Source organism: Aquarana catesbeiana, linkage group LG10 (genome assembly GCF_042186555.1).
Source record: "Aquarana catesbeiana isolate 2022-GZ linkage group LG10, ASM4218655v1, whole genome shotgun sequence".
In the NCBI taxonomy this organism is placed as follows: domain Eukaryota; kingdom Metazoa; phylum Chordata; class Amphibia; order Anura; family Ranidae; genus Aquarana; species Aquarana catesbeiana.
This window is the reverse complement of record NC_133333.1, coordinates 127,617,318-127,631,741: the sequence shown is the minus strand read 5'-3', so window position 1 is coordinate 127,631,741 and position 14,424 is coordinate 127,617,318. Positions and strand designations below refer to the sequence as shown.

At 44.1% G+C, this 14,424-nt stretch overlaps 1 protein-coding gene across 2 annotated transcripts in view; it reads right to left on the bottom strand.

Annotated features, from left to right (window-relative positions):
• Positions 1-14,036, bottom strand: part of ZSWIM9 (zinc finger SWIM-type containing 9) — a 67,104-nt gene extending 53,068 nt beyond the window's left edge. Inside the window, exons 1-3 of one of the 2 annotated variants that reach the window (XM_073602592.1) lie at positions 13,843-14,036; positions 2,450-2,554; positions 327-1,477 (exon numbers count right to left, since the gene is read on the bottom strand). In XM_073602592.1, the coding sequence (XP_073458693.1) occupies positions 327-1,385 (1,059 nt within the window). In that variant the 5' untranslated portion in view covers positions 1,386-1,477; positions 2,450-2,554; positions 13,843-14,036. The remainder of the gene's footprint in view (positions 1-326; positions 1,478-2,449; positions 2,555-13,842) is intronic. The other variant, XM_073602593.1, reaches the window with a different exon arrangement.
• Between the last annotated feature and the right edge of the window lie 388 nt (positions 14,037-14,424).

The window sequence follows — 14,424 nt, the reverse complement described above, 5'->3', positions numbered from 1 at the left end:
GCAGGACCTTTCACCTATCGGCATTCCTCTAATGCTAAGTGACCAAGAGAAAACTTTGCATGTGTGAAGCTGACAAGTGAGGAAAATAAATATGAAAACTTAAAAAAAATAAAAATAAATTTGCCTTTTGCACTGAATATTGATGTGTACCTCAGTGTTACATATATATTCATTTTTTGACTAAAGTCGATATACAAAGGCATAGCTATGCAAATAAAGTACATCTTGGTGTTCTTTAGTTTTACAACAGAGCATCTTTCAGGAATGGGATAACAGATAACCATGAATTCTACAAAGATGTACATTTATCAATAAATACTTCTTACCTCTTCAGAAGCATCAGTAGTAGTAGTAGTAGTAGCAGTATTAGTAGTAGTAGCAGCAGTTTCTTCTTCTGTTGTTTTTGTTGTTATTATTGTTGAAGTAACAGGCACAAGATCAGTATAGACCTCAAGTAAGGTTTCTGGTACACTTTGTAGCTCGAGGGTCTCACGCAAAATGACACGGAGGCACTGGTACAATGATGGCAAAATTCCCATTTTTGCTGAAAGTGTGTATTGTAGAGCCCCAGAGTAGGTATACAATGATTTTTCAGTTTTTACTCTTTTGCTGTCCTTTGTACACCATTCTTTTCTGCTAGGATGCCACGTGTCAATGTAGTACTGATACACGTCTACTGGACATAAAGCTTTCAATTCATTGAGGTGGCGATTGTAGATTTTTAAGGAACGGGAAAAGCACAGGGCTTGTAAGACATTTTTAATCTGTGACTGTGTGGGCAGTGGTAAATGAGCAATTTTCCCCTCAATCACTCTAGCAATAAGGGACATGCAATGCTTGATAGTGGCATTAGGTACGAGGTTATTCAGGTCTCTAAATTCTGCGATCTCGGGATGAATTGTGATGGATTTTATCTGAGCTTTCATTTTTGGTATGCTTTGCAAAACAGAAACAATAAGAAACCTCATGGTGTCTTGGTTGTTGGTTTTTGATATGCAACTAGCACACATGTTCCAACCAGACTCCTCCTCACAAGACACGCTGTATAAGTTCAGCCCTGGGGCAATATTACTCTGTAGATCAACATAAAGGTTTTCAGGTGACCTTTGAGCAAGTTCCTGCATAGAAGAGGACATAACAAAAATGTTCTTCACCAAAACAGTGTCTTCTACAAACACCAACTTTATTTTGGCACTTGGATCATGAAGAAAGAAGCTGTCCAGTTCCACCAACACCTGAGTATGGTCTTTAAGGAAATTTGAAGCAATTCGTAAGAGTCTGGACAGGTCACTGCGATCCAAGAACTTCCTAGAGATATCATTGGAAATTTGAGCAATTCCTGCAAGGCTGAGCGATCTAGCCTTTCTTGGCTCTTGTACAGCCATGCTTGGTAAGTAACACAGTTCCACGTAATCTTGGCTTCTTTCTGTAGATTGCTTTATGCTTGATGTTCAATTTCCACAATATTAAGTTCAGTCTACAAGAAAAACAAAACATGAATATATAGACATTTATAGGAGACAAGGGTGCAGCATGTCTAGTACAGCAGTTCTGGCTACACATTTATTCATACAGCAGCAAAGAATTCAATAGACTTTCACAAAGAACATCAACTCAAACATATCAATCCCTGCCTCCAAAGGAGCCAATCATCTGTACCCTCTTTACATATTATGGGAGAAAGCTTTTTCTTTGCTAGTTTATCCTTAAAATTATTTTATTTAAATGTTCACTAGTCAAACTAAACCCCTCTCCCAAGATGTTAAACTGCTCAAACCCCCCAACCAGTTTCTCCAGGGTTTTCCTGCAAAATCAGACATCATTCATTTTCTTTTGACTGAGTCCCTGTTGACTTCATTAAAGTGTGTTCATCAAAACTGGAGATACTCTTTATTCAGGGCCACTGAACTCAATAGGGTGTCAGTGAAGAGAATTTTGGACCATCTATAGCCGTTGAGAAATACACAAGATACACTTTGAAATGTAACCGGTCCCTGCTGAATTGGCCAGTCACTGTGGGGCTGTTCCCACTCAACAAAAGATCTTTTGGAAAATGTTCTCAATCAGCAGCTGATCAGAGTATTCTGACGTTGGCAGCAGCAGTCAGAATACATTGCCGTGGTGTTGAAGATTCCTCCAACTACCTTGTTTGTGAAGATGGAGGAACCTGTTAATGCAGTGGTTCTCAGCTTCAGTCCTCAGGACCCACTAACAGGCCAGATTTTAAGTATTACCCTGGGAAGATGCAGACTAGAATACAGCAATAATATCAAATAGCAAATGATATCACCTGTGATGTATTTCAGTTATCTTGCAAACCTGGCCTGTTAGTGGGCCCTGAGGACAGGAGTTGAGAAACACTGCATTAAGGTTTTCGATTCAGCCTGCTGGCAGAACAAAAAAACAAAACAAAAAAAACAGTGTATGGACAGCTTAAGGAAATACTTACACATCACATTAGGTTAATGTTCTTCAGTGCACTTGCTAACAAGGTGGGAGGGTTTGCTTAGTCACATGATCTGTCCAAGTGGTGTGATAATCAATCCGATATGCCCTGCAAAAGTGAAGAGCCCTTAGCAGATTTCCTAAAGTTGAACTGCTTACTACATGCAAGAATAATTTCAGGGTATACCTGCAATTTGAAGCAAAATACGAAGAGAAGCAATAAGACCATTACAAGCAAACTTCTACTGACAAAATTACGAGAAAGACAGATCAGCAGAAGTTCCACTTTTGGGTGGAACTCGGGCTTTAATGGCAGCCCAGTGGGTTCTTAAACAGAAATGCGTTTTGACTGTGGGTGGGGGAATCGCTGCGATTCCTGCAACCACTCACATAGATATTGACCACATACCCATTGCTGACTCATGGGACAAGAACCCTACAGGAGAATTCTTTTCAGATTTTTTTATTCTCATTACTTTTGGTCAAATCCAGTGAGAGAATTGAAACTCTATAGCAGAAGGCCTGAGACAGAACTCCACTGGGATGAGCTTGCCGTTTGTGGTACCAGTACATAGGTCAGTTCGCCGTCCAGCTTACACGTCCACATATCAGCTTCTGTAGAATAACTATTGCAGAGTTTGCTGCACAAGGATTAATTCATTTCCTCTTTATTTCTCTCACAATATCACAACTTTCTATGCTTTCATGGCCCTAAAAGTGCTTTATGGGACTGTCCATTTAAGCCCCTTTTCACACGGGAGCCCTCCTGGACTGTTCCCCCGCCAAATCGAATCAGAATGGAAACGGATGTCATATATGATACATCCGTTAACATCTTTGGATGGAGAAAAAAAAGGGACCCATGTAATCCCTTACGGATGAATGCATATAAAAGGGACATCTACCTGCCAACACTCAGGTTAGTGAAAGCAGACTTGGACACAAACTTATTGCATTTGGGCCGACAAACCTGAAGAGACCTGGATGTCAGGAGATACAGGCAGATGGGTGTCTGTATACATCTGGCCACTCATAGGAATACACTGCAGTATGTTTTTGGTTCGTGTAATCTCTGGTTAAAGCGGAGTTCCACCCAAATTTTGAACAATATCTGTATGTATTCTCTTCCTTGCCTAGATGCTGACATGCCGTTTAAAAAAATTTAAATCGCCGTAATTAGCTTTTATTTTTCTATTCTTCTTTGCACTTCCTGGTTCTCCTCCCGTGGGAGTAGGCGTGTTTCTAGCCCCTCCCAGACTCCTGGGAGCTAGTCTCAGGCTTCCCAGGATGCCACTGAGCATGTGCAGGAAGGAGCGGTGAATGCTGCGAGCACAGCATTCACCACATCCAGGAAATAAATGCTTGTGGGCTTCAAATGCCCACAATGAAGATGGAAACCACCTGCAGTGAATAATATAAGTTATTCTTTCCGACTAAATCTGACACAGGCGGACATATTACACACAATATGTGAGTATGTAATGCTGAGAAGTAAAGTTTGTGAATGAACTCAAAAAAAAAAAAAAACGATAGGTGGACCCCCGCTTTAAAAACCTGAACGCCCGGGTTAAAAGGAACCTTATACAAGTAATTAACTCCACTGCAGCTTCACACCACACCTGTACAGCCATCTGGATAAACAAACTGTCAGCATTAACATCAGACCTGTTTGGTTTCGGGGGGGGTCCACTTTTATCTGAAAGCTGGACACCTGCTGTAAATAATGATACCAGGGTTATGGCAGCTGCTATAACCCTGGTATTTAACGTCAAAATAATGATGCATATTTACAGTTAGGCGGCCGCCAAGTGGTTACAAATAATTCATACACTTCCATTACTTAATGGCCCTGTAATCTATTGTCATGAAATTGCTTTTCATGTGTTTTTCTGCCTACTTGCAAATTCCTCCGATCTCCAGAGGCGTCTCCTTTTCCCTCTCACATCTGTTTGTTAGAAACCAACATCTGCATGTTAGTTGCAGTTAGACGCACTGCTCTACATAGTATTACATTTATACAATAATAAGTCGCGCTGTAAACTGAACTAGCGATACATATAATAAGGTGACTTAGTGCAAACTAATGCATATAAATGTGATTGGTCAAAATGATAAAGGATTCAAGGTCCAAATTATCAATCAATACATGTAATAATGTGACCATCGGTGCAAACTGATGGTGGCTTAATCAGGGGGTGGGTGGCAGATATTTCCCAGAAAAAAATCATAAAGAGAAGGCTTCCATAGCCTAAAATCATATGACATTTATTCAAATAATAAAAAAATATTGCACTTACATTTGAGTAATAGAATCATACACAAAGTACATGTTGCAAGGCAAGATAAAAACGAAGCGTATGCGTTCGCTTCTGCGTGCGAGCTCAAGGGGACAGGGGCACTTTAATTTTTTTTTTTTTTGTTAATTTGACTTTTTTTTTTTTTTTTTTTTTTAAGTTTGACACTTTAAAAAAAAAAAAAAAAAAAAAATTAAAAATTTGATCACTTTTATTCCTATTACAAGGAATGTAAACAACCCTTGTAATAGCAATATGGCACAATCTGTTCCTTTTGCAGTGAGATATGGGGTCAATAAGACCTCGCATCTCACCTCTAGGCTGGGAAGCCTAAAAAAAAAAAAAAGAAACGCCGTGACGGCGCCATTTTTTTTTAAAGCAGAGGCCAGGCGTGACGTCATAACATCGTGCCCGGCCTCCAAACGAACATAGAGAATCTCTATCGCCACGACTCGGGCTTTCACACTGGAGTGAGATTATCTTACCCGACAGTCTCATGTGATGAGCTCTCAGAGATAGCCAACAATTTGTGTGGGTACAGGTGCTGTCCTGAAAGACTCCTGGAAAAGGATGTTACCGGTAAGAGTAACTCAGTTTTTCCCCTGTTCGTCTTTCAGGACAGCCACCAGAGAGGATAAGCGAGCACCTTACCTTAGGGTTGAACTACTGCCTGCAGCACTTTACGCCCAAAGGCCAGGTCTTTGTGAAGCACTACAGGTTGGACCTATCGGCCAAAGGTGGCAAAGTTGGACCACGTTGCAGCCCTACAGATCTGCTCTGGAGAAGCACCAGTCCACTCTGACCACATAGGCCTGAATAATGGCTAACCTCAACCATCTGGCTATTGTATGTCAAGAGGCTCTGGACCCTTTCCTAGCCCCTGAAAATAACAAAAAAGGAATCCGATTTCCTAAACTGTTTTGTACCAAGTACTGAAGGACAGACATACTAACATCCAATTTATGAAAAATATGTTCCTGCTCCCTCACAGGACTCGAACAGAAGGTAGGCAAAATTATTTCCTGGCCTCTATGAAACTTAGAGGCCACCTTTGGCAAAAAGGCCGGATCCGTTTTAAAAATCACAAGGTCCGGGAAAATCTGAAAAAAAGGTGCCCTAATGGGGAGGGCCGAGTTCACTAACCCTCCTTGCCATAGTGATTGCCACCGAAAACACAGTCTTGAGGGTGACCAATTTTAACGCGCAGGACCCCAGCTGCTCAAATGGCTCCCCAGTGAGGGCCTGTAGCACTAAGGAGAGATCCCACACGGGGAGGGGGGTTCTGACTTGTCTCTGTCTGCCTAAGGCTTTAAAAAACCTGGCTATCCATTATTCTGTTGCTAGTGGCTTTTCCAGGAATACGCTCAAGGCGGATACCTGTCCTTTCAAAGTGCTAACCCCTTGTCCGCTCCTGACTGCAGAAATTCCAACACTGCTACTGAACAGCGTACGTTGAAGCGTCTCCACACCTTTAGGTAGATAGTTTCCGTCTCCTTTTTTCTGCAACCTAAGAGAGTCGCCACTAAACGATCTGAGAAACCCTTGACCCTCAACATTTCCTCCTCAGTAGCCAGGCTTGAAGATTCCACTGCTCCCCCTGGGGACAACAGATCAGCCTCTAAGAAGATCCTCCTGGATAGGCAGAATCCAGGGAGGTTCCACAGCCAGGTCCTTCAAGATGGAGAACCACGGTCTCCTGGGCCAGTGTGGCGCGATCAGAATCAGAGTTGTGTTTTCCAACTGAAATTTTCTCAATAGTGCTGGTATCAGAATAGGAGGGGGGGGGGTGGGGGGGGGGGGGGAACCGCTAGTTCTGAGCCAGTGTGTCCACTCAGACCACCCCGTCCCATCTGCTCAGGGAGAAGAAGAGGCATGTCTTTGTGTTCTCCCTCAAAGCAAAGAAGTCCACACATGGCACCCCCCACTTTCGAGTGACCATCTCAAAGATGTCCTGGTTCAAAACCCAGTCGCCCTCCCTTAGCTTTTACCTGCTGAGAAAGTCTGCTAGCTGGTTCTGTTCCACCTTCAAATGTACTGCTAAGAGGGATAGAACGTTGGCTCCGGCCCACTTGAGGATGGTTTCCACCAGGACCCACAAGGATCTGCTCCTGGTACCCCCTTGCCTGTTGATATAGACCACCGCTGAGAAGTTGTCCGAGTTGTCCGCATATGCTGTCCCTAGAGCTCTCTCTGAAAGGCTCTGAGCGCCAAGGCTACTGCTCTCAGCTTCCTCCAGTTTGAGGACTTCTTTGCCTCCTCTCTCATCCAGGTACCTTGCACCATCTGGGAATCTAGGTGCGCCCACCAACCTGTGCTACTCCCATCGGTCGTGACAGTCCTGGAGACTGGTAGCACCCACTCCATTCCTTGTGACAGATTTGCTGCCTTTCTACGCCAACAAAGGGACCTCCTGACCTGACTCGGCACAAATATCAGGGAGTCCAGGGACCCCTGATTGTGGTCCCAAACCCCCAGAGTGAACAGTTGCAAAGGGCAAAAATGCAGCCCTGCCCACTGCACTGCCGGGAGCGTGGATTTTAGTAAACCCAAAGCTGACATGGCTTGTACTGAGACCTGACGGCTGCCCTGGAGCATCAACATTGCCCTGTCCACCTTCTGGACCTTTTCTAAGGTAAGGAAGACCTTCTGCTTTGTTGAATTAAACACATAGCCCAAGAAGGTGACCTTTGGGATGGAACTAAGCTGGATTTCTCCAGGTTCAAGAGCCACCCCAAGCTTTCTAGGATGCCTCTTGCCACCTGTAGATCCTGGGACAACTGCTCCGGGGAAGAAGCAAACAGGGGTAGATCGTCCAAGTATGCGACCCCTGAGATGCCTGAGCCTCAGAAAAGCCAGGACCTCCACGATAGACCAAAGGGGAGGGCCCTGAACTGTAGATGGAACGTCCCTTCTCTGGTTTTTACCGCCAACCTGAGGAACTTCTGGTAGCCTTCTGCAACGGGGATGTGCAGATAGGCGTCTTTCAAATCTATCAATGCCATGAAACAGTTCAGGGGAAAGAGTGCCTTCATCGAGTAGACCTGGTCCATTTGGAACTTCCTGTAGGTTACTGAAACATTCAGAGGCTTCAGGTTCAGGATAAGCCTGAACATTCCCGAAGGCTTGCGGACCACAAAGATGTGGGAATAGAAGCCCCTGCCAGTCTCTCCTGTTGGGACTCGTACCACCACCCACTGGATCCTCCAACTCCTGTAGGGAGGATAGAAGAGCTGACGACTTTTCTGCGCACTTTGGCAGCTCAGTGACCAGAAGTCTTAGCGGGGGAGGTTTTTAGAAAACTCCAGCTGGTTTCCTCCTCTTATGATCCCTAACACAAACTGGTTGGAGGTGATCATCTCCCACTGTGGGAGGAAGGCCCCAAATCTAACTCCCACCGTGGTTAATCCGTCATTGGGTCTTTTTGGGCTGTTCAGGAGGGCAAAAAATAATAAATAAAATCGCCCCCTACCCCCAAACCTTCTTCTGCCGATCAGGTTTTGGGGCTTCAAGCGTCCTCTGATGCCGAGACTGCTCTCTCTATTTCCTTTTAATGGGAAAGGCCTTTTTCTTGTCAGCCGTCCGATCCAAGACGGCCTCCAAACCTGGCACAAACAACAAATCCCATGTGAGTGGAATCCCACAGAGCTTCCCTTAGTGGTGTCTCCCCACTAAAGGAAACAGAACAGAACTGAGGAGCCGGCGGGGTGGTGGGGCTTAAATCTTGCCGTATAAGGTGGTGTTTCCTGAGATGGGAGGAGCCAAGGTCTCTCTCTATGGTGGCTGTCCTGAAAGACAAACAAGGGAAAAATGGCCTGGTCAGGAAGGGGATAAAACCTTCCGGTCCTTAACCGTTCCCGGACCGCCCCACGTACATTTACTGCAGCAGGGCGGCCCGGGTGCGCAAAATTACACACCTCTATGTGATCTCATGCACGCGGCACAATGGGAGCCAAGCAGCGGCCGCCGCGAACCACCGATCATTCACAGGAGACACGGATCAGCCGTTTGCCTGTGTTAAAATGTCAGGTTTCTGTAATGTAAAAAAAATATGAGGCAAAGATAAATCATTTCAGAACTTGTGTGCACACTAATGCAACCACATTATTTTAGTTTTATTTATTTATTTTTTTTTTTTACTCCACCACCCAACCTAAAAATTTCAGTCTGTTTTTCAGCTGTACAGTTTATAGGTCACATTACAGGTGGAAAAAGTTCTGAAATGATTTATCTTTTGTCTCATTTTTTTTACATTACAGAAAACTGACATTTTAAACAGGGGTGTGTAGACTTTTTATATTCACTATAGATCTATGTTTGTCCCAAGCATGTTTGAAGCCATTTCTGTTGACTGTCTCGCTACCTCTGCTGGAAGTTTATTCCAAGCATCAACTACCCTTTCAGCAAAATAGTTACTAAGATTTGTTTTAAACTTTCCTGCAGTTAGTTTGAGGTCATGTCCCCATGTTCTTGATTTTGGTTTCAGATTGTAAAAACTGCCTTCATGAACCATACTCACCCCTTGATGTATTTAAAGGTTTCAATCATGTCTCCCCTTTCCCTTCTTTCCTCCAGACTGTACAAATTAAGTTCCTTTGAATAGGTTTTATTCCCCAGACCTTTTACCATTTTTGTTACCAGTCTCTGGACTAGTTCTATCGTATCAATATCTTTCTGTAAGTGAGGTCCCCAGAACTACACACAGTATTCTAAATGAGGTCTCACTAAAGATCCATATAGAGGAGTCAGATCCTCCTGATGACCCCTCTAGTGATGCAGCCTAGAATTTTATTCACTTTCCCCACTGCCTGGTCACACTCTTTGCGTAATCTGAAATAAGTACCCCCAAATCTTTTTCTTCTTCTATCCTCCCTTTAGCTCAGTTTTGCTTTAGACAGTAATTTTTCTCATTTGGAGCAAAGTGACAATGCCTTGGGATAGCACAAACCACATCCACTCCCCCCGTCAAGTATGGGCAGGCTGGTTGTACCCAAGTCCATCGACTGACTTGGGTACAACCAGCATATTGGTTTCTAGCATGCAATTATAGCCACTACCAATAATCACGTGGGAGAACACAATACCTCAGCAAGAGGGATTCCCCCAACACTGACTCTGTTGATAGGGGAATTTAGTGATTTTCTTCTCAGGTTGCAAGAAAGAAAATCACATGATCTGCCTTGAAAATGGCCTGCCTTAGCAACATCCTGGGAGTTTTCAGGTCAGGCTTCATGAGGTACATAATGGCCCACACCTATAACAAGGGCATTATTCAACTCTAGTCAAAACTGCACAGCTTGTTTTAATCTACATGCATCCCTTAGCTGCACAAGCATTTTTTGGTAAAGATAAACTAAGCTTAATTTTTTATTTACATTTTTTTTTTATTCAAAATTATTGCTATCACAAGGGGCGAACATCATCCCTTGTGATAGCTTTGGCAGTGACAATGGAGAGATCTGGAGTCTATTTGATCCCTCGTCTGCCCTCCAAAGCATCTGATCAAACCAGGATGCTGCTTCCGGTGTTCGATCGAATAGTGCAGATAGTCAGATAATGCCTCCGACGAAATACGCATGTGCAGGACGTAACGTCACTCCAGCGGATGTCCTGATCAGCTGGTTTGATGTCAACACTGCGCATGCACAGATTGTCAGAGGCATAATCTGACGATCAGCAAAAGATGGAGAAAAAAATAAAATAAAAAAAACTTATCGTCACATTCTGCCTCGCTCTGTCTGCGCATGCATGAGACATCACCGATCACGTCACAGGCGGAAAAAAGATCTGCACTAATCGACAGAGCACAGCGCTTTGCTGATCATCGGATAATGCCTCCGACAATCTGTGCATGCGCAGTGTTGAGGTCACACCAGCCGATCAGGACATCAGCTGGAGTGACGTTACGACCTGTGCATCATGCACAGATCGTTGGAGGATGACATGTACTATTAAACAGAACACCAGCTTCAATCATCACAGAGAAGGAGGGAGGTACATTTGTTCCTCTCCTCTGTGGGCAGTCGTGGACTGTGAAAGTGATTGGGTGGCTGTAGAGACGCTCAGATCATGGTTTTAACTGAAAGCCGACTGCAGTAACCGGTGCAGCCGTGATCCTGGCAAAACCACTCCTCATCTAGGATATATATATATCTATATATAGATATGTAGATAGATATATATATATATATGTAGATAGATAGATATATATAGATATATATATATATATCTATATATATATATATCTATATATATATATAGATATATATATATATGTAGATAGATAGATATATATATATATATATATATATATAATGTACATACATATACACACACACAGTATCTCACAAAAGTGAGTACACCCCTCACATTTTTGTGATTATTTTATCTTTTCATGTGACAACACTGAAGAAATGAAACTTTGCTACAATGTAAAGTAGTGAGTGTACAGCTTGTATAACAGTGTAAATTTGCTGTCCTCTCAAAATAACTCAACACACAGCCATTAATGTCTAAACCGCAGGCAACAAAAGTGTGTACTCCCCTAAGTGAAAATGTCCAAATTTGGCCCAGTTAGCCATTTTTCCTCCCCAATGTCATGTGACTCGTTAGTGTTACAAGGTCTCAGGTGTGAATGGGGAGCAGGTGTGTTAAATTTGGTGTTACCGCTTTCACTCTCTCATACTGGTCACTGGAAGTTCAACATGGTATTTCATGGCAAAGAACTCTGAGGATCTGAAAAAAGGAATTGTTGCTCTACATAAAGATGGCCTAGGCTATAAGAAGATTGCCAAGACCATACAGCGGTTGCACAAGAAAGCCCACAAACAGTTTGCTGAAGACAAGCAGACTAAAAACATGGATTACTGGAACCATGTCCTGTGGTCTGATGAGACCAAGATAAACGTATTTGGTTTAAATGGTGTCAAGCGTGTGTGGTGGCAACCAGGTGAGGAGTACAAAGACAAGCATGGTGGTGGGAGTGTCATGGTCTGGGGCTGCCAGCACTGGGGAGCTACAGTTCATTGAGGGAACCACGAATGCCAACATGTACTATGACATACTGAAGCAGAGCATGATCCCCTCCCTTAGGAGACTGGGCCGCAGGGCAGTATTCTAACATAACGACCCCAAACACACTTCCAAGACTACCACTGCCTTGCTAAAGAAGCTGAGGGTAAAGGTGATGGACTAGCCAAGCATGTCTCCAGACCTAATCCCTATTGAGCATCTGTGGGGCATCCTCAAATGGAAGGTGGAGGAGTGCAAGGTCTCTAAGGATGAGCGCAGGCGTATTCGCACACCCCACGTGCAGAGCTCGCCAGGAAGTCGGCACTGTGCTGCGCTAATCACAGACAGTGAGACATTTCACGATCTCTGCAGCTGCGCATCGGGACAATGTCTCACTGCCTGTGATTAGCGCAGCGCCGAGTTCCTGGCGAGCTCTGCACGTGGGGTGTGCGAACACGCCTGCGCTCATCTTTAATCTCTAACATCCACCAGCTCTGTGATGTCGTCATGGAGGAGTGGAAGAGGACTCCAGTGATAACCTGTGAAACTCTGGTGAACTCCATGCCCAAGAGGGTTAAGGCAGTGCTGGAAAATAATGGTGGTCACACAAAATATTGACACTTTGGGCCCAATTTGGCCAATTTCACTTAGGGGTGTACTCACTTTTGTTGCCAGTGGTTTAGACATTAGTGGCTGTGTGTTGAGTTATTTTGAGAGGACAACAAATTTACACTGTTATACAAGCTGTACACTCACTACTTTACATTGTAGCAAAGTGTCATTTCTTCAGTATTGTCACATATATATGGAAGTAGTTAACCACATGCCGACCAGCTGCCGCAGTTCTACTGTGGCAGAATGGCATGGCTGGGCGAAACGGCGTTATGTAACGTCGCTTTGCCCTGTGGCCACTAGGGGGCGAGCGCGCCCCGCCGGAGGTGCATGCCCCCCCGAGCCACTGCGAGTGCCCGGCGGTCTCGATCGCTGCTGAGAGACGGAGAACCCGGAACTGTGTGTAAACACACAGTTTCCGGTTCTCTGAGGGGAGAACTGACAGATCGTCTGTTCATACAGAGAATGAACAGCGATCTGTTATCTTCCCTGCACAATCTGCATCCCCCTTTAGTTAGAACACAAACTAGAACACAGTTAACCCCTTCACTGCCAGTGACATTTTTACAGTAATCAGTGCATTTTTAAATCGCACTGATCGCTGTATTAATGCCAATTGTCCCAAAAATGTGTCAAAATTGCCCGACGTATCCGCCATAATGTCGCAGTCCCAATAAAATTTGCATATCGCCATTACTAGTAAATAAATAAATAAAAATGCTATAACTCTATCCCCTTTTTTGTAGACGCTATAACTTTTGCGCAAACCAATCAATATACGCTTATTGCAATTTTTTTTACCAAAAATATGTAGAAAATTATGTATCGGCCTAAACTGAGGAAAAAAAATTGTTTTATTATATATTTTTGGGGATATTTATTATAGCAAAAAGTAAAAAATAATGCGTTTTTTCAAAATTGTCGCTCTTTTTTTGTTTATATCGCAAAAAATAAAAACCGCAGAGGTGATCAAATACCACCAAAAGAAAGCTCTATTTGTGGGAAAAAAGAGGACGTCAATTTTGTTTGGGTACAACGTCTCACGACCGCGCAATTGTCAGTTAAAGCAACGCAGTGTCGAATCGCAAAAAGTGCTCTGGTCAGAAAGGGGGTAAATCTTCCGGGGCTGAAGTGGTTATACAGAAAATTCAGCTGGGCTTTAAAAGCTTTCATGCTAGTAATACATTGAAGTGTGTGTAGTGTCTATGGTGTTTATTACAAGAGGGGGGTGTAGATTGCAGGATATGGGGGGCACAGAGCCCCCTGGCACCACCTCACCTCCTGGACTCTGTACTTCATCCCAGCTGTGGGGCCTTCCATCCCCCACTCACTCTCACACACACACAGACAGACATGACTACATCCAATGACCGGCCTCTAGGACATGTGCACCCCGGACATTTCAGACTATTCCACCCCACAGCCCTCCTCCGCTCACTACAGGCAGCGTGGCCTAAAAGAGCCCACCACCGCAGTCACATACCAAAGCCGCTTCCCGGTACATTTGCAACTTCCCTATCCGATAACGTCTTCCGGTGAATGACGTTCAAATGCTGCCCCATCCGAAGCGCTTCGCCCTCATAGCACACAACAAGGCGCGGGCAGGACCTCTAGTGGCGAACATGGGGCAGCCAATGGACGGCCTGTGCTGACGTCAGCAGTAGCTCGATTCATTTTCCGTTTGGTAGAGTTTAAAGGTTGTAGGAAATCCGGTTTAAACAGTGTCCTCTCTAGCTTTAGTGTAGGACTACAGGTTGCCGCCATTTTGTCGTGGATTGAATCAATTGCCTTTGTTCCGTCAGATTTGGCGCCCCGTCAGAATTTGTAACGGAAGTGACGTTTCGTCGCTGTCATCTTGCTACACCCAGCACTCCTCCATAGTAAAGATACACCGGGGCAAGCGGACATCTTGTTACACCCACCAGAGTTTTGCACCTCACAGTTATTTTTAACAGGAAACTGAGTTTATAAGATGAAATACAGTTTTACGAAATCCATTGCACTGTTTACATGTTGAATTATAAAAGCAGCGGCGTTCTGTTAGATTAGCAAACCTGTGAGGTCA